The sequence below is a fragment of the Sceloporus occidentalis genome, unplaced genomic scaffold, assembly GCF_023333645.1.
Source record: "Sceloporus occidentalis isolate IW3139 unplaced genomic scaffold, rSceOcc1.0.p SCAF_4, whole genome shotgun sequence".
In the NCBI taxonomy this organism is placed as follows: domain Eukaryota; kingdom Metazoa; phylum Chordata; class Lepidosauria; order Squamata; family Phrynosomatidae; genus Sceloporus; species Sceloporus occidentalis.
This window is the reverse complement of record NW_028316984.1, coordinates 33,470,859-33,490,007: the sequence shown is the minus strand read 5'-3', so window position 1 is coordinate 33,490,007 and position 19,149 is coordinate 33,470,859. Positions and strand designations below refer to the sequence as shown.

Genomic DNA, 19,149 nt, shown 5'->3' with positions numbered 1-19,149 from the left:
GGAAAACAAAGAAAAGAAAAGAAGACATTTGGTCAGAGTAATTTTATAGACAGTTATGCTATTAATGGAATATGAAGGTATTTGTCAAAGTACAGAAATCCTACTAACATGTAGCATCCTTGGTCAACACTGGTTGAGAAATATCACTTGGTGGCCCAATTCCTGCTCTATTTTCTGCACTAACACGGAATTCATATTCATTTCCTTCTAGGAGTCCAGTCACTTTGCACCTAAGGTCTGACACTGGTTTCTTTGAAACTCTGACCCATCTCACGCCTTTCTTTTCTCTTCTTTCTACATGGTAGCCTGTGATTTCACTGCCACCATCATCAGCTGGCCTCTTCCAGTTCACTGTAACAGTGTTTTTTGTAATATTTGACACTTCTGGTTTACCAGGAGGACCAGGGGGGCCTGAATGGGAAGAAAAAAAAGTTTTTGAAAAACATTGATTTATATATATATATATATAAAAAACAGTAAATGTATATGAAACCATGTTCAGTGATTTTGCTTACCAAATCTATCCACCATTTTAACTGGTTCTGAATGAGATGGCTCTCCCTTGCCATACTGGTTCACAGCTGAGACACGGAAGATATACTCATTTCCTTGAATAAGCTTAGTAACAACATGCCTACAAGACTGAATGTCTTCAGCAACCTGAGTCCATAGCAGTCGGCTAGTTTCTCTCTTTTCAAGTACATAAGACTTGATTGGTGATCCACCATCTTCAGCAGGAGGGGTCCATGTGAGAGTAGCTTTTTCAGCTGAGACATTGTTGATTTCAACTGGTCCTGGGGGACCTGGTACATCTAAAACTTTTACATGCACATGCTCTTCTTTAGTACCAAAAGGATTGGTAGCAGTGATTGTATATTCACCAGAATCTTTTCTAGCTGCATATTTGACAGTTAGTGTAGAAGAGGTTGGAGTTGATTCAATATGAACAGTCTCTGAAAGTTTAAAATCTTTTCCTGCTTTGGACCACACTGCAGTTGGAAGTGGTTTACCATGGATGCTAATAGCAGACATTGCAATGGTTTCTCCTGCTTTAACAGTCAAGCCTTCTTTGATGGTAGGATCAATTACAATGGTGGGTGCCTCTGTAAAATAAAATAAAATAGTTAGAAAATAAAGTAGCAAATAAAACACTTATGCATTAATTGCACAAATTGAACATATCTTTTTACAGGGAGTACGCACCATACTCATCCTTGCATATAATGGCTCCAGTAGTTTCTGATGGAGGGCTGATAGCTCCAGCAGTATTCTTAGCTCTGATTCTGAATTCATATTTTGAACCTTCAAATAGGTCAGTCACTGTATATGCACATTCCTGAACGTTTACATGATTTGCTTTCATCCAAGTTTTTCCAGGTAGATCACGTTTCTCTACTATGTAACCAATTAATTTGTGTCCACCATCATACTTTGGTTCTGTCCAGATCAGTGTCACAGAGTTTCTGGTTACACTGATGACTTCAGGCTTCCCAGGAGGATCTGAAAACAACAAGATAATACTTAAGTAACAAAACTGATAACAGTGTTTTTTAACTCATGCAAACTTTTCTCTTTTGAGTAACTTACCTATTGGATCTAGAGCCACGATGGGTTCAGATGGAAGACTTGGTTTACCAACTCCAGCTAGATTGATTGCCATAACTCTGAATTCATATTCCAAACCTTCAGTTAACCCTGCTACCCTGAAATCTTTCATCTTTAGTGGAGTCTTGTTCGCTCGCTTCCACAAAATACTGTTTCTTTCTTTATATTCAATGTGATAACCTAAGAAGCAAACAAACCCAAACACATTTATTGTAATTTAAAAATGCAAATGCAAAAGTGCAACTGATCTAATAAAAGCCAATATTTTCCTTGAAGTAATCTTGAAGTTCCAATCCAAACATGGTTTCTGGGCTGTCTCTTTGTGTAACTATATTAGCCATGTCAGTAAACTGAATAAATAAGAAAACTTAAATGTTCCAGTATACAAAAGTTTCTTTGCCTAATCGCCAGGGTAACTATGTGTATCACGACTATAGGATACCAGGCAGGTGATTATGAGCTCTACAGTCTTTAAAAAGTTTCAAACAATTGATTTCCAATTCAGTTATGGTATAAGTTAAAGTTTAACAGGCAAGTATGCTATGCATTACAGTTTTAAAAAAGAAACTTTAGGCCTGATTTCCCTGGGACCATGGCGACCACACACTGCAGTCTTGAGGGCACTTCCTGCTGTGGTCCCAAATGGACCATGGAAAGGAGCAGAAAATGTCAGCTCCTTTTGGGCCAGTTTTCGGTCACCTTAGGCGTCCTCAATGCAACCCCAGGGCAGCTTCTGGGTGCCCCAGGAGTGTGCATCATGCCCCTGGAGCTACTGTATGCCGCTCCCATCTGCCTGTCTGTTTCGGGCTTTAGTTACTGTACTTTAAAGGGAGATGCTGAATAGTGAGGAAGCCAAACAGGGCTACGCTAAATTGTATTATATTATGAAGTGGGGAACGTAAATAAAATGAAACTTCAAAAGGAATACCTGTGATTGGAGATCCACCTGTTTTCTTAGGATCTGTCCATACTAAAGAAGCAGAATCATGCCTGACCTCAACAATTTTGGGTGGTGGTGGAGCATCAGGAACATCTAGAAAATATAAGGGAAAAGATTAGATGGAGTAACTCATAACTTTATTTTTATGACAACAGTCTTACAACAAGTATAACGTATTTTCAACTTACCAAATGGATGCCTTGCAATTATAGGGTCAGATTTAAGTCCTTCACCTACTCCGTATTTATTTTCAGCACTGATTCTGAAAGTATATTCAGAGCCTTCATGAAGTCTTGTAACTCTAAAGGTAGTTTTCTGGACAGCAGAAGCACATGTCACCCATTTATTATTCACATTGTCCCTCTTCTCAAGGATGTAGTTAGTGATTTCTGAACCACCATCATCTTTTGGAGGACCCCATTTTATTGTCATAGCATCAGCTGTAACTTCATCAAATTTCACAGGTCCTGTTGGGATTCCAGGTTTGCCAACAACTTTGACAGTGATAGTGCCTTCTTTACTGCCAGCTATGTTCTTCAGTGTGATTGTGTATTTTCCAGCATCATCTTTATGGCAGTCACGTACAAGAAGTGTAGTGTTAACTGCTGTAGCTTCAAATGCCACTCTTCCTGTCTCAGTAAGGACCAGATCTTCTCCTTTTTTCCATGTCACGGTTGGTGCTGGTTTACCTTTAATTGGGATCTTCAAACGGAAACAACTTCCTTCTCTAGCTAAATACGTCAGGCCTGGCAGGTCCCTTAGATCAAGATCAGGTGCCACTGTAAATCAAAATATATTGAATAGTCATGTACTCAGCCAACAAAATAAAATACAGTAATGTCTATTTTAAAGAAAGTTTTGGGAGCCTGTCTTCTGGAATCCTTGCTTTGTTCACTGCAACAGATTAACATGGATACCAACTGACTCAGAAGAAGCAAGATGAATAAATGAAAGGCATCTACTCACCAATATCATCCCTTGCAAGCACTGTAATTTCACTTGGTGTTCCATATCCAGCTTCATTTTGTGCTCTTACTCTGAAAAGGTATTCTTTTCCTTCTTTCAGGTCTCTTGATGTGTACTGGAGATTCTTCGACCTCATAACTTCTTGCCATTGATTTTCACCAACCATAAGCTCAACAATGTATGCATTAATACGGCTTCCACCATCACTAATAGGCTTTTTCCATGATAAATTGCAATATGACTTTGTGATAACTGGAGCTTTTAGGTCAACAACAGGTCCAGGTGTTTCTAGTTTAAAGAGTAGGAAAGATATTAGTATGGTGCAAGAGCATAAACATAAGAGCTTTTTAAATGGGTCAATAGGATAAAAATGTGAATTTTCTCACCAGAAGCTTTAACAGCATCACGAGTTTCACAGGGGTCACCAATGCCATATTCATTTTCAGCAAAAACTCTGAAGAAGTAAGATTTTCCTTCTTCTAAATTAGAAATCCTAAAACTGGTTTTTGGACATTCTGTGGCTACCGTGGACCACGATTTTCTTTCTGCATCCCGTTTTTCAACCACATAGTTCTTCACTGGACTCCCACCATCAATTATAGGAGGTTCCCATGAAATGAAGGCTGAATCTTTAGATGCTTCTTTTACAACCAAATTAATAGGTGGCCCAGGAGTGTCTATGTTGAAATGAAGTAACAATTTCAGTTATTTACCAAAATGCAGAAAATAAATTCCATTCATTCATACAGGATGTCATTAGTAATTTTTGAGCTGGTATCATCTTTTGAGAATGATACATATAATTACATTTGTGAGTGTATACAATAAAGTTGCAGAAAATGTAGTGCTTACCAAGTACTTTGACCACAATGGTGTATGACTTTTTGCCACAGCTGTTCTCAAGATTCAGGACATATTTTCCAGCATCATATTTATTTACATTTTCACAGCGCAAGAAGGTATCAAAATCAGTTGATTTGATGTCTAATCCTTGCCTGTCTCTTATGTTAGCATCCACTTTAGACCAAGAAATCTTTGGAGGAGGACGGCCTCTTACTGGCACATAAATTCTCATTGTGACTCCGGCACGTAATATTAGAACTTTCCTCAGTTCAGCATCAAGCTCCCCTTCAGGTGGAACTGCATTTTAAAGAACAGATATGTGTAAAATAAAGAGATTAATGGAACCAGAGAAAATACACTCATCCCTTCATATTTGTGGCTTTGATATTTGCGGATTTGATTATTCATATATTTGATTAATATGTTCTCTCTAGGAATATCTAGGTCCTCCAGTGCAACTCTGTGGTCAACTTTAACTAAAAGTTGCACTGGAGGACCTAGAGATTCCTAGAGAGAATATTCTACTAGCCTTTGTAGTTCCTTCAGTGCAGTTCTATGGTCAGTGCCTGTCAGATGTTGACCTCAGAGTTGCAATGGAGGACTTAGAGATTCCTAGAGAAGTCTCCTCTTAGATGAAAACATGGTGTTTTTGTTATTTACAGTTTTTCCATATTCACGGGTGTCTTGTGCCCCTAACCCTAACGAATATGGAGGGACAAGTGTATAAAGAAAAATGCCTTTCTCAATGGCTTAGGCAGGATGGAGTTGAATAGAAACGAATCAGAGAAAACTGTAAAGACATAAAACTATGGAAATAACATTCAGATTCAATATTTTTAAAAGGAAAAAAGAATAGAAAGGAACTGCCTTTAAAAGTTACTTCATACTTCCTTTCCAATCACTAATGCTCATGTCATCTAACCAAAGATTAAAGTGGCTTCTCACATTCTTCTCTCGTTGTCTACTAATTTGAAAATTGAATTAACCATAATGCTAATCATGTCCTACCAAAATTGGGGCCCCTTCTGTGGTATAACTGTCTAGGAATTTCAGCTTGCACTCAGGACATGATAGTTAAAAAGAAGCTGTTTTCTTTGTAGAAGACATAACCATGTTTTCCCGAGGAATACTTAGGATATTGATACTACAGAGTATTCTATACTGAAGAAAGATTTTAGGAAGGAAGAAACATAGTGAGTCAATGCTAGTGCTGACAACTGAGAGACAATGGTTTATGGACCTGACACTCAAGATACACTTTCTGCTTCTCAGAACTATATCCACCTGATCTCTGGGCAATTAATCATACAGGTTTAATACTACAGTGGTCCCCTGGGTTACGAAATTAATTCGTTCCGCTGCCCTTTTCGTAACCCGGAAGACTTTCGCAAGCCGAATTGCCATAGGCGCTAATGGGGAAAAGCCGCGATTTGGTGTGAAATCGCGCCGAAAAGCACCAAAAGTTTTTCCGTAACCCGAAAAAACTTTCGTAACGCGGAACAGTTTTTTTAACTAATTTTTTTTCGTAACCCGGGAATTTCGTAAGGCGGCGCATTCGTATCCCGGGGTACCACTGTATAGATCACTTCATTCATCACAGTCTCTGACCTTTTGTACCAGAACTATGTAGCATTTTCAGGGTGCTGGAGGAACTGCTAGGGTAAAAAAAAAAAAAAAAAAAAAAAAAGGGGGGGGGGTAAGGAACCAATTTTACCAGGCCAATTATACATACCTAAATCTGGATCCAATCCATGCATCCATAGGGGGCCTGGGGGTGGGGTGGGATGGAGTGGGGATGCACTGAGGCAGCTAAAAGGGATTTACACATGGTCTACAAGTTGTATTTTTTCTAAGCCTGGTATAGCACTTCTAATTTTCTTCAGTCACCACACTGACCTCTGCAATTTACACTAAGACTATTAGTCCGGTTTATTTTCACTTTACTCACTTAAAATGTCTTTGGCAAGGTGTTTGTCTGGCACATCACTTGGATCACTGTATCCAATCTTATTGACAGCATAAATGCGGAATTGGTATTCTGTGTTTTCTGTAAGTCCAGTCACAACATAATTGGTATCTGGCAAATTTTTGGGCAAATTACATCTGACCCAGTTATCTGTGTCTAGTCGTTTAACTTCAACAAGGTAGCCAATAATGGGGCTTCCACCATCATATGCTGGCTTACTCCAAGACAAGCTGATAGAACTTCGAGTGGTATCTACAACTTTTGGGAATGCTGGTGGGCCAGGAGGATCTGGGAAAGAAAGCAGTAGAAAGTTACATATAATGCAATTGGGAGTGGACACACCCACCCACAAAGTCATACAAGAAGAATACATATGTGTTCAACTTACACTGAGGATCACGAGCATAGGCTGCTTTAGATGGTCCACTAGGTTTGCCTAGTCCAGCTTTATTCATTGCAGTTACTCTATACTCATATTCTGCTCCTTCCTGGAGTCCAGTGGCCTTTATGGTTCTCTCAATGACTGGCTTTCTATTCACTTTTGTCCAGTTCACAGCCTTTGTTTCACGTTTTTCAACTATATATCCAGTTATAGGAGAGCCGCCATCATCAGCAGGTGCTTTCCAGCTTACAGTCATGAAGTCTTTTGTTATATTACTAATTATAGGTGGATCACAAGGTCCAGGTACATCTATATAAATAATTATTTGAAATGTATTTAATAATTGTTAAAATAGAAAACATCATGAACTGGATAAAATAAGCTACTAAGAAATGCTTACCATATGGATTTTTAGCCACTGCTGATTCAGTCAAGATTGGGTCACCTACTCCATATTTGTTTTCAGCAGCAATGCGGAATTGGTACTCATGTCCTTCAATCAGCTTCTCAACACTACAGCTAGTGATTGGTACATTGGCTGTGACTTGAGCCCAGTTGGGCCTACTTGTTTCTCGTTTGTCAACAATATAATTAGTAATGTCTGATCCTCCATCTTCTAGAGGTGGTTCCCAAGAAAGCATTGCCCGATCAGTGTACATATTAGTAATCTTAACTGAAGCTGGAGGGCCAGGCTTGTCTGCAGAAGGAAAATTACAGATAGAGGGTGATGTTTTGCAACTACTACGTATATTTTCTAAAGCTCAGGTTTAAAGTTTATCTTATGTTAAACTGTAGCCTACCTAGTACTTTAAGCTTAATTGTGGCTGACTTTGAACCACTTGTATTTTCAGCTGTAATGGTATAGTCTCCAGTCTGCTTTCTATTTACACTGAAGAGCTCCACAGTAGATAAGTTTCTCTTGGTGGTTATCTTGATTCCTTCAATGGGTTTTAGAATTTCCCCATCTTTCTTCCAAGCAATAGCTGGCATAGGCTTGCCAAACACATTAGCTTCAAGACAAACATTGGTTCCAGCTTTTACTACAAGTAAGGATTTCATACCTACTCCAAGTTCTATTTTCGGTGGTACTGAAAGGTAAAAGGAAAGAAAAAGCAGGAAATTTCAAAGAGTATTTGATAAGAATGATAAATTCATTTCTTAATATTAATAGTATTCCTTACCATTTTCTGCCTGTACAGTTACTGGATCAGAAGGTTCAGAAGGCCAGCTGATATTCACAGCTGTTTTTGCTATTGCTCTAAATTGGTACTGTGCACCTTCCTCTAAACCAGTTGCAGTATACTCTTCTTGAGGTATTTGATGAGGCGTGGTATTGCATCGGACCCATTTATCTCCAGGCAATTTACAGGCTTCAACAAAGTATCCAATTAGTTTGCTTCCACCATCATGCTTTGGTCTTGTCCAGACAAGGGACACAGAACTCTTAGTGACATCAATAACTTCAGGTTTACCAGGAGGATCTAAAAGCAGTGAGGTCAGGTTTAGTACATCAGTTTGGGCATTTAATGTAACTAATTTCAAATGATACTCAATATGCAAGATGCATCTCCCATTCATTTCACTGGTGTAGATTTAGTCACATATATATTTTTTAAAACCAATGGGAGTAAAAACTGCTTTGTTTTGTCAGGGTCAGGATTATGTCTAATATTCCTAATATTCAGTCTGTAAACTTAAACCCATCTAACAGGACGTAATTCATTTACAACTTAGACATTGTATATAGCTTATACATGTATAGGATTGTACAACAGTCCACCTGTCCCAACCAAAGGCTTGCCATCTGTGGATTTGAGCATCCATGGATGGCCCTGCCCCATTGTCCTTAATGGTGATGTGTGCACATGGCTACAGTAGTGCAGCTACATGCATGGCGCACTGCCATTAAAAACTACAGGACTAGAGATCCCACAGTTTTTGGTATCCACGGGAGAGGGATAAATGGAACCCCTGTGGATATAAAGGGCCGACTGTATTATGGATCGTAAGCTGTATTTAACTAATAACAATAATTGTAAATCATCCAGGTATGCAAGTGTTTTACTTACCAACTGGTGTTCTTGCTGTAATAAAATCTGTTGGCTTGCTAGGCTTGCTTGCACCTGCTTTGTTCAGAGCATATATTCTAAATGTGTATTCAAGACCTTCAATTAAATTTGCACATGGGTATTCTGTGGATCGCACAAGTGTATCATTGGCCTTCACCCACAGCAAACTATTCCTTTCTTTACGTTCAATAAGATAACCAGTGATTGGACTGCCTCCATCACTGTCTGGCCTGTCCCATGCCACAAAAACGCAGTCCTTGTTCACTTTGGTAACACGTGCATTCTTTGGTTCACTAGGAACATCTGTAGAGAAAGGGATAAGAAGAGATTATATCATCCTTTTAGCATTTGAAATGTTCTAATAAAATTGTGCCACTGTTTGAGTCAGACATACCAAATGGGAACCTTGCAATCATCTTATCAGATGGAAGAGGCTCAGAAATACCAAATCGATTTTCTGCACGGACACGGAACATATATTCTTGCCCAGGAGTTAGTTTTCCAATTCTGCAATTTGTCTTTGTGACAGAAGCAACAACTGTTATCCAGTCTCCTCTGCTGACATCACACTTCTCAACCACATAATTGGTGATGTTACTACCACCATCTTCAAGAGGGATGTGCCATGACAAACTGCAAGCATCAGCATCTATATCAGAAATTTCAAATGGTGGCTGTGGTGGACCAGGGATGTCTATAGAAAGATATAAATATATGTTTGTAAGGTATTACTAAGAGAAAATGGGTTAAAGATAAAATATGTAAGGAATTAAGAATGGAAAAGAAAATTCAGTGTACCCATGACAACCACTTTGATTTTCTGAGTAGCCACTCCAGAACTGTTTTCAGCTGTTAGACTGTAATAATCACTGTCTTTCCTAGTTACATCCTTAATGATGAGAACAGAAGTGCTGTCTGCTTTATGTACAGCCAACCGGCTAGATATAGCCACATCATGGTCTGCTTTCATCCATTTACAGGTTGGGTGAGGTTTCCCATAAACATGGGCTTCAATCCTGAGTTTCTGCCCAGCTTTTATACTGACATGGTCTGGCATCAGAATCTTCGGTGGCACTGAAATAAAAATAAAACATTGAAAAAATACATTTAAGGTTATACAAAATTAATAAATCTTGTAATTTTGCATTTTGCAATTTGTATCATTTTGCACCAGGTAATCTTTAGCTGACATCACAATTACTGTAGTAAAAAATTAACTTTCTTTCTTCTTCTTTTTAAAGTAGTATAGATTTCTTGCAAACAAACCTAAGTGTACTGCCAGCCTTCATGGTTCAAAACTAGTATTAAATTCCATGTAATAGAATTATCAAGGAACTAGCCTTTAACACTTCAAAATTATAGCACTTTGATTCCACATTAACTGTCATGGCTGCATCCTACAGAATCATGGGTCATATAGTGTGGTGAGATACTAGAGCTCTGTGTCAGAGAATTCTAAGTATCCCTCCCTAAACTACAAATACCAAAATTCAATTGTAAATTAAAGTGGAATTATAGTGTGTAGTCTGGAATTGTGTACTCTGAAAGGACTCTGTGCATTACACTCAATATTCTTCAAACATGATAACCTTGAATCATAAATATATTGTCTTTGGGCTTTTCCATATATTTTGCTTTCTGTATCTTAAATACATGTTGTGTATCCCTTATCTGAAATGTTCGGGTATAGAAGTATTTCGGATTTTTTTTTTTGGATTCTGGAATATATGTATATACATAACGAGCTAACTTGGAGATGGGACCCAAGTCTAAATACAAAATTAATTTATGTTTCATATACACCTTGTATACAATGCCTGAAGGTAATTTTCTATACAATGTTTTTAAAAAAAATAATTTTGTGCATGGAACAAAGTTTCTGTGCACTGAACCATCAGAAGGCAAAAGTGTCACTATCTTAGTCACCCATGAAAAATGGTATGGATTCTGGAACACTTTAGATTTTGGATTTTCGGATAAAGGATACTCAACCTGCAATATCATATTTACATTTACTTATTAAATAAATTTATATTTGTCTATTTTTTTCAGATGTGGAAACTTTACATATCAAAATGATGAGATACATTAAAATACAAATCTGTGCAACTTTGCTTGATGAAACTGAAACAAAACATTATTAGGAAACTGCTTTCTCAGACTTATATTTAATGCTTTTGAGGCCAAAACATTGCATTTGCGAGTAATAGTGAATGTCTAGATAAACTGGATTTTTTTGTTTGTTTAAGGTAAGTTTTAGTGGTACAAGTTATAAAAAATAATTACTTACTCAGTTGTTCTTTAATTTCAAATATGCCTTCAGTTTCTCTTGGTAAACTTACTCCAACAGCATTTCTAGCAGCCACTCTAAATTTGTATTTCTTTCCTTCTTTTAGGCCAGCAACAACAATGTTAAGATCTTTTACAATTGAGTACTGTGTCCAGTGATCCTCAGCTTGACCCTCTTCCTGATATGAAATAATGTATCCATCAATTTTAGAACCACCATCCCGCAATGGTGGCAACCAGCCTAGTGTGGCACTGTGTTTTGTAATTTCAGTCACTTCAACTTTCCTTGGAGGATCAGGTTCACCTTTAGAATAAAACAATCAGGCATATTAACATATCAACAAATGCTTAGATTAAATCAGTATGTTCTTTAAACAACAACTACTGCTGAAAGTCCTTCATTTAAATGTTATTCTGAATAAATCATTTATAAGACTAGTGATTCTTAAATACAGTTACTACTGATTCTGGCCTTCTCGTTCTTCACTTACTTTTATCACCAACTAGCCACTATATAGTAAAAGAATGCATAAAGGTCTTCTGAATTAAAATGTCTTAATTCTGACACTTGTTGATACAGTTCAACAAAGCTATATGCATTTATGCATAATATATCAAAACTAAATGGTTTTGCAAAATGTAGATTTATTCCTAAGGATATTTCCCTGGAAATAGATTTTCTTGCTATATATGTGTATAGCACTGCAGCTTCATTACTCATCACTTAATAACTCTTATTGCTTAAATTGTGATATTTACACATGATTTTGTTTGTTCTGTAGTATATGATTTGTGATGGCTCATTCATACATGCCAGTTGTTGCTCAATACTACAAGTGTCAAGTTTTAAATTGCATGTTCTGGATCTGATGTTTAAATACCGTATGGTCATGGTTTATGCTGTCTGCAACAATTGGGGTGAGAAATGAGACTAAAAGCTGGGTCTGCATAGATGAAAGACAGGCCAGCGGACATTCAGCTACAGAGATTGTATTGTCTCATAATGCAATGTCCATTTCAAACCTTTCCCATTACTAACAGTGTAATACTAGCCAATTCTAATCAGAAATAAATAAAATTTAATTCGCTGAGGCTTATTTCCAAGTAAGTGGGCACAGGGTTTTAATCTAAGTGTTTTGGAGACTCTTTCTGTGTGCAATCAAGTTTTACTCTGACACTTTCAGTGCATTAAAAGTGAACAGTGGCACTAGATAGTGCCAGATTACATCCAAACTTCCTGAGTTCAGTTAGTGTTTACCATTCAGCTACTGTATCATAATAAATGATGAAAAATATTATTTTTTAATTTTTAAAATTGATTTGGGTCTATATAAATAACCATACAAAATTAGAATCAGTTGGACAAAGTAATAAAGAATCTATATGAACAGATACTTACTAAGTGGATCTGTTGCTAGGATTGGCTTCGGTGTGTCTCTTGGAACACCAGGACCATATTCATTGACAGCAGTCACTCTGAAGAAATACTCAGTACCAGGCACAAGATTAATAACTTTGAAACTAGTCTTCTTTACATCACCAATAAGTGTTGCCCAGGTCTTCCTATCAGCCTCACGTTTTTCCAAAATGTAATGTGTAACAGGACTACCACCATCATTTTCAGGTGGTGTCCATGAAAGCTGACATGCCATTTTTGTCACATCTGAAACTTTGAACTCTGCTACTGGTCCAGGAGTATCTATTAAAATAATAAATATATATATAGATGGTATTAAGCCACAATTCAAAACAGGTCAGCACATTACCACAAAGAAGCAGTTGGAATTAATATTGTGCATAAATATGATAAAACAGAACAGATGATAATGTTGCTGCTGTTGCTTACCGAGAACACGGACATTCACGAAGACAGCCTTTTCTCCGGCAGGGTTAACAAGTTTCAAGGAGTATTTGCCTGAGTCGTCTCTTGTAGAATCAGGAATTACACAGAAGGCCATTGTGTCAACTAGGTCAACCTGGCCCTTTCTGATCACATTGTCAATTCCTACTCTCTTCCAGGTGACTTTAGGTGCTGGTCGTCCTCTCACAATGGCAAAAAGTCTTATGGGGCATCCTGCTCTGACTGTAACTAGCTTTCGTAGACTTGCATCCAACTCAATCTCAGGAGGTTCTGAAAAAATAACAAAAAGTATAAAGTTTTAAAATAATTTTAAGATAATAAATAGATAGCATTTAATTCAATGGCTAGTTTGCAAAATTACCAAGTATTTCTTTGGGAGAAACAGCTTCCTTCAGTTCAGCCGGCCGGCCAATGCCAACCTGATTTTGGGCTGAAACCCGGAATTCATATAGTTCTTTCTCATCCAGGCTTGTTACAGTAAATTCAGTGTGAATAACTTGTGCAGCAACATTGCATCTTTTCCATCCTTGATCAGGACCTGCTTTTTCCATTTTTGGTCTCATTTCTACCACATATCCAATAATTGGAGCACCACCATCATAGACTGGCTTTCCCCATCCAAGTGTAATAGAACTCTTTGTACTGTCAACAACCTTAAGATTAGTGGGAGGACCAGGTGGTTCTGTAAAACAACATAAAAGTACAGGAGTAAGCATTCCAGTGAGCTTTCAATATACATTACCAATACAATTAAATTTGGAAGGTCAGTACCTATTGGGTCCTTTGCTATTGCTGGCCTTGAAGGGAAACTTGGTTCTCCAATTCCAATTTCATTCTCTGCCTTGACACGGAACTGATATTCATGTCCTGGAATAAGATTTTGAACTTTTTTGCGTCTTTCAGGGATTGCAGTTTTGGTAACAGGAACCCATCTCAATGACCGTTTCTCTTTCCTCTCTAATATATATCCTGTAATTGATTTCCCACCATCATATTCTGGTGGATTCCAAACCACAGTCATTTCCTCTTTGCTGACCTTAGTGACTTCTGGAGGATCAGGGCGTCCAGGTCTATTATACTTGGTTTTTGCTATAATTGGCTTAGTCTCTGTTGGTGGACCAGTTCCCATTTTATTCTCTGCACGAACCCTGAATATATATTCATTGCCTTCAATGAGATGTGTTACATGCGCATAGGTCATCATGACTGAGGAGGAGTAGGTAGTCCAAACCATACGTTTACTTTCACATTTCTCCAAAATATAGTTCTGTATTTCACAACCTCCATCATCCTCAGGTGGATCCCAGCCGACTGTACATCGGTCGCTTGATATATCTGAGACTTTCAAATTTTGTACAGGCCCTGGTTTGTCCAAAACATTTACAGTAGCATATGCTACAAAACTACCAACAGGATTTGTGGCAGTAATAGTGTATTTACCACCATCAGTGCGCCTTGCTTTTGACAGAAGGATCTTAGATGCATCTGAAGTTGTTTCGATTTTGGCCCTTGGAGATTTGGATAGATCTGCAGAATCTTTTGTCCAAATTACTTCTGGTTGTGGTTTACCTCTAAGTCCTGCTTCTATTTTAATTGGTTCACCAGCTTTCACAATGAGTACTCCAGTTAATTTCAGATCAAGAACTGGTTTCTGCACTTCTTCTTTAACAACAACTTCACTTGTTTTCACCCAGTCACTTTCACCTCCTTCATTCTTGGTCTGGACTCTAAATTGATAAATCTTATTTTCAACACACTTGTCAACCATGTAATGTGTTTCCTTTATGCTACCTTTGTGCACCCTTTCCCATTCATCTGAATCCTTCAATTTTCTCTCAACATGGTAAGTTAAGTTAGGGCTGCCACCATCATAGTCAGGTCTCCTCCATTTCAGATATACAAATGTCTTCCCTGTTTCTGCAATGTGAAGGTTTTCAGGCTCACCTGGCCTATCAACAGGATTAATGGCAAGGATTGGAGTTTTGGTTTCAACAACTGGGCCTGGACCTACTTTGTTTTCTGCACAAACACGGAAGAAATATTCATGATTTTCGATAAGATGTGCTTTTACCAACCGTTTATTAAGATCAGAAGAAACTATTGACCAGCCTCTCTGACTTGGGTGACGACACTCAACTATATAATTTGTAATTTCTGAGCCACCATTATCTTCAGGATTCTCCCAAGAAACAACACAGGAATCCTTAGTGACGTAGCTTACTTTCAGGTGCTGGCAAGGCCCAGGCCTGTCTAGTACATTAACAATGGCTGATGCTTGTGCATGTCCACTGCTATTCTTAGCTGCGATAAGGTATTTGCCATGGTCTGCTCTTACAGCTTTTTTCACCTGGAGTTCTATATGAGGGAATTCATGAATAATATCTACACGTTGATCTTTTGTTAGTGTTTTGCCATCTCTAGACCATGTTATTTCAGGGACTGGTCGGCCTTTCACTTTGCCGATAATCTTGATTGTTTGGCCCACTCTGACAGTTATTATATCACGGCAAGTCACATCCAGTTCTAGTTCTGGCGGGGAAAGAATGTCTTTGGCAAGAACTGTTTCTGGCAATTCTCGAGGTTCTCCCTCTCCTACAATATTGGCAGCTTTTATACGGAACCTATATTCATTCCCTTCAATTAGTCCAGGTACAGTAAAGGCACACTGTCGAATTAGTTCATCTTTATTAATTCTATTCCACTGTGTAGTTCCACTTTTCTGGCATTCTACAACATATCCTAGAATAGGGCTTCCACCATCTTTGAGTGGCTTTGTCCATACTAGTTCAGCTGTTTCTCTGGTCTTATCTTTCAGCTTTGGATTAATGGGAGGTCCAGGTGGTGTGATAGGACGTGATGCTTTTATTGGATCAGAAACTGGAGATGGTTTGCTTATGCCAACACTGTTTTCTGCAAAAACACGGAATTCATATGTGCTGCCTTCAAATAGTCCTGTTGCTCTGAATTTCAGATCGAGTACTGGGGATTTGTTGACACGTATCCATTTACCTGAGATTTCACGACGTTCAAGAATGTATCCAATTATTGGACTTCCACCATCAGATTTTGGTATAGACCAGGTGACTGTTGCAGCATTTTCTAAAATATCATGAACTGCTGGTTTACCAGGTGGGGATGGTGGATCAAACATAGCCTTAGCAACTGTTGGCTGTGAGTCAAGAGGTGCACCAATGCCTATCTTATTCTCTGCACGAACACGGAAAATATATTCGTGGCCCTTCTGCAGACGTGGTATTTTAATTCTAGTTTGATTGATTCCGGAGCTGACAACTCCCCAGGTTTCTTTCTTTGACTCTCGTTTCTCAACAATATAGTTAATCACAGGACTTCCACCATCATCTTTAGGAGGTCGCCAAGCAATGACCATGTGATCTACACTTACTTCTAGAATATCAATTGGGCCAGTTGGAGGACCAGGAACATCCAAAACAGTTAGATGAACAGGTACAGTTTTGCTTCCCACTATGTTAGATACTGTGAGTAGATATTCTCCTGTGTCTTTTCTTGTGCAGCTTTTAATAGTGAGAACTGTTGAATAACTATCAGTATCAATCTTGTAATTGCCTTCTGATTTGATCTCTGTATCATCAGTGACCCATTTTGCAGATGGAACAGGTACACCTCTCATGATTGCAGGGAATCTTACTGTGCTGCCAGCTTTAACAACAAGGCCTTCTATTAATTTCACATCCAGGTCGACAGATGGTGGTACTGAAATGAAAAAAAAAATTACACACATAGATATTACCATACAGTTTTTGCATTTGAGTAGTTAAATTAAACAGTGAATACAAAAAAATGTAGTACAAATTAAGATGTTACCTAATTTTTCTTGGCATTCTATTGGTATGGTTGTGTCTGGCAGACTAAGACCCACAATGTTTTGAGCTTTCACACGGAACTTGTAGATCTTTCCTTGAGTTAGACCAGTAACAACACACTCTGGCACAGGGACTGTTTTGAATTTAGTCCAGTCCTGTGCACCTTCTTCTTGGTATTCCACCAGAAATCCAGTTATTTCAGAACCGCCGTCACGATCAGGCCAATTCCAAACAAGAGAGACTTCTGTCTTGTCAACATCTACATGATGCAAGTTCTTTGGTGGACCCGGAGGATCTTTAGAAGAAGATGAAAATAGGGTTAACATTTCTACTTTTAAACATATAGTCCAGAATCTATCCATATATTTTGGTATCTAATACCAGTGTAACTGGGACTTTCTTCGCCTTGCTCTCCTGCTGCAGCCCTCCACTTTGCAAGAAACCTATTTTAGAAAGTATCTCAGCCCTCTAAATCAGCTATTTTGGGTACACAGAGTGCTGCAGGAGAGACAAAGGATCATTGATTCTGGTAGAACCAGTGGAATCCACTGGAGGAATGCATTCAGATTCTGGCCCATGAAATGTGTCCACATTCCCATGAATAGTATGCAGATTAACAACACTGCAAAGTTTAGAAAGCTTATTTTAAAAGCAAGTAAAATATGGAATGTGCTTACGAATTGGATCTATAGCCTTAATTGGTTTGAGGGTTTCAACGAAGGGACTCCGTCCATACTGGTTCTCAGCAGCAACACGGAAGAGATACTGAGTGCCTTCCATGAGGTATCTTGCTAATATACTGCGTTTCTTAGAGGAGGAGGATATTGGTAACCACTGAGGAGAAGCAACATCTTTCCTTTCCACAATATAGTTGGTAATGACAGAGCCACCATCATCTTCAGGTTCCTTCCAAGTCAGGTAGCATGAGTCTCTTCTAACTTCACTGACCACTAGGTCCCTAGGAGGCCCAGGCTTATCTGCAGACATACCAAAAAAAAAAAAAAAAAACCCAAAAATCATTAATAAACAATAACTGGTAAAACATATTTGGCAGGTAAATGTAATCTGGATATAAATAATACTGTGGCCTGAATTCAGAAAGTGACAGATGGATATAGAGTAGGTGCTGTACATACTATGTGAAGAACTCACTATTACATGACAGATGTATTCATCAGGCAGTTGCAGAAGTGAAGGAATACAGAGCACAACACTATGCAATAGGCCCATTCAGAAGGCCAAGATGCAAACATTGTCACGCAACCAGCAATGTTCAGGACAGAATACTGAAAGAATCATTGTCCGATGTATGACATTGGTTACCATCATAGCCAGCCCAATGTGTCATGCACAGACGGGGTGTTATGGTGTCCTCAGATGGGGTGAGTGGTTGGGTGGTGTCTCTGCCTGTCCTGCTTTCCTCCTTTTGCTTTTACCCTATTATACATTTCTCTTTGTTCATCTTGTGGTGTGTGTTTTGGGGTTTATTCTCCTACTCTGTGCTGCTGTCAGTTTTTCTCTGTGGCCATTGCACATTGTGATTTGGCCATTGTGCAATTCAAGCATATGTCCATGTTTATTGCCCTGTGCTGCTATTCTGCATAGGGGCTGTATAGTGCTGCAATGGCTTATGTCCTCATGTTGTTCTTTACTCTGTGCTATGGGGTTATTGAACTGAGGCTTATGTTAGATTTCCTTCCTGCAAAATACAGGCTTTTCTTAAGAGTATACTTAATACTTGTAGAGGATGAAGAAAGTGGATAAATGGAGAACACTAATTTGAAACTATTTTTCAGATAAAATAGAAAAATTAAAGTTGACACATATCATAAATCATTTCCCTTTGCAGACTCAAGAACACTCCTTAGCAGATTTTCCTAAACTAAAGTATGTATGTATGAGAATTTCAGAGATTATTAATCTAAGAGTAGGAAAACTTTCCACAGACTATGCCTATATTCTCTGAAGTGTGATGAAATGTATAGATCCCCGAATTCTCCTAAACTTCAGAAAGAAGGAATAAGGTCACCTGTGGTGAATATAAATCAGGGAGAATCTATTTGGAAAAGCTGCACATGTAATCCCCTAAATTTGGAGTAATTGTTACTTTTTAAGGACTTTTCACAAACATCAAAATTAAAAGGTTAATCTTAAGTAAATACATTCCAAAAATTGGAAGAATGCAAGACTTCTGCCCAAAGAAAGAGAAATTAGTCTAAACCCAATGGGAGAGATCTGCTGTCTGTTTCCATCAGAAAAAGGAAGCAGTGGGGGTGGGAGTGGAGAGAAGCATCTTCCCTCCCTGTTGCAGCAGCCTTGCTCCCCAAAAAATCTACTGTTGAGGGTGAAGAAACCCACCAGAGCTAGTTTTTGAGCAATGGGCTAT

General features: G+C 38.4%; 1 protein-coding gene across 1 annotated transcript in view; it reads right to left on the bottom strand.

The window, feature by feature from the left end:
* The window catches only part of TTN (titin), a 317,246-nt gene that overhangs the window by 50,035 nt on the left and 248,062 nt on the right, over positions 1-19,149 (bottom strand). Inside the window, exons 254-277 of the mRNA XM_089523020.1 lie at positions 17,441-17,740; positions 16,765-17,058; positions 13,693-16,653; positions 13,283-13,603; positions 12,907-13,191; positions 12,460-12,759; positions 11,062-11,364; positions 9,570-9,845; positions 9,166-9,465; positions 8,772-9,074; positions 7,884-8,183; positions 7,503-7,790; positions 7,103-7,399; positions 6,709-7,011; positions 6,303-6,608; positions 4,364-4,651; positions 3,898-4,188; positions 3,512-3,799; positions 2,734-3,324; positions 2,534-2,638; positions 1,588-1,785; positions 1,204-1,500; positions 516-1,103; positions 109-411 (exon numbers count right to left, since the gene is read on the bottom strand). Of these exons, the coding sequence (XP_089379146.1) occupies positions 109-411; positions 516-1,103; positions 1,204-1,500; positions 1,588-1,785; positions 2,534-2,638; positions 2,734-3,324; positions 3,512-3,799; positions 3,898-4,188; positions 4,364-4,651; positions 6,303-6,608; positions 6,709-7,011; positions 7,103-7,399; positions 7,503-7,790; positions 7,884-8,183; positions 8,772-9,074; positions 9,166-9,465; positions 9,570-9,845; positions 11,062-11,364; positions 12,460-12,759; positions 12,907-13,191; positions 13,283-13,603; positions 13,693-16,653; positions 16,765-17,058; positions 17,441-17,740 (10,086 nt within the window). The remainder of the gene's footprint in view (positions 1-108; positions 412-515; positions 1,104-1,203; positions 1,501-1,587; positions 1,786-2,533; positions 2,639-2,733; positions 3,325-3,511; positions 3,800-3,897; positions 4,189-4,363; positions 4,652-6,302; positions 6,609-6,708; positions 7,012-7,102; positions 7,400-7,502; positions 7,791-7,883; positions 8,184-8,771; positions 9,075-9,165; positions 9,466-9,569; positions 9,846-11,061; positions 11,365-12,459; positions 12,760-12,906; positions 13,192-13,282; positions 13,604-13,692; positions 16,654-16,764; positions 17,059-17,440; positions 17,741-19,149) is intronic.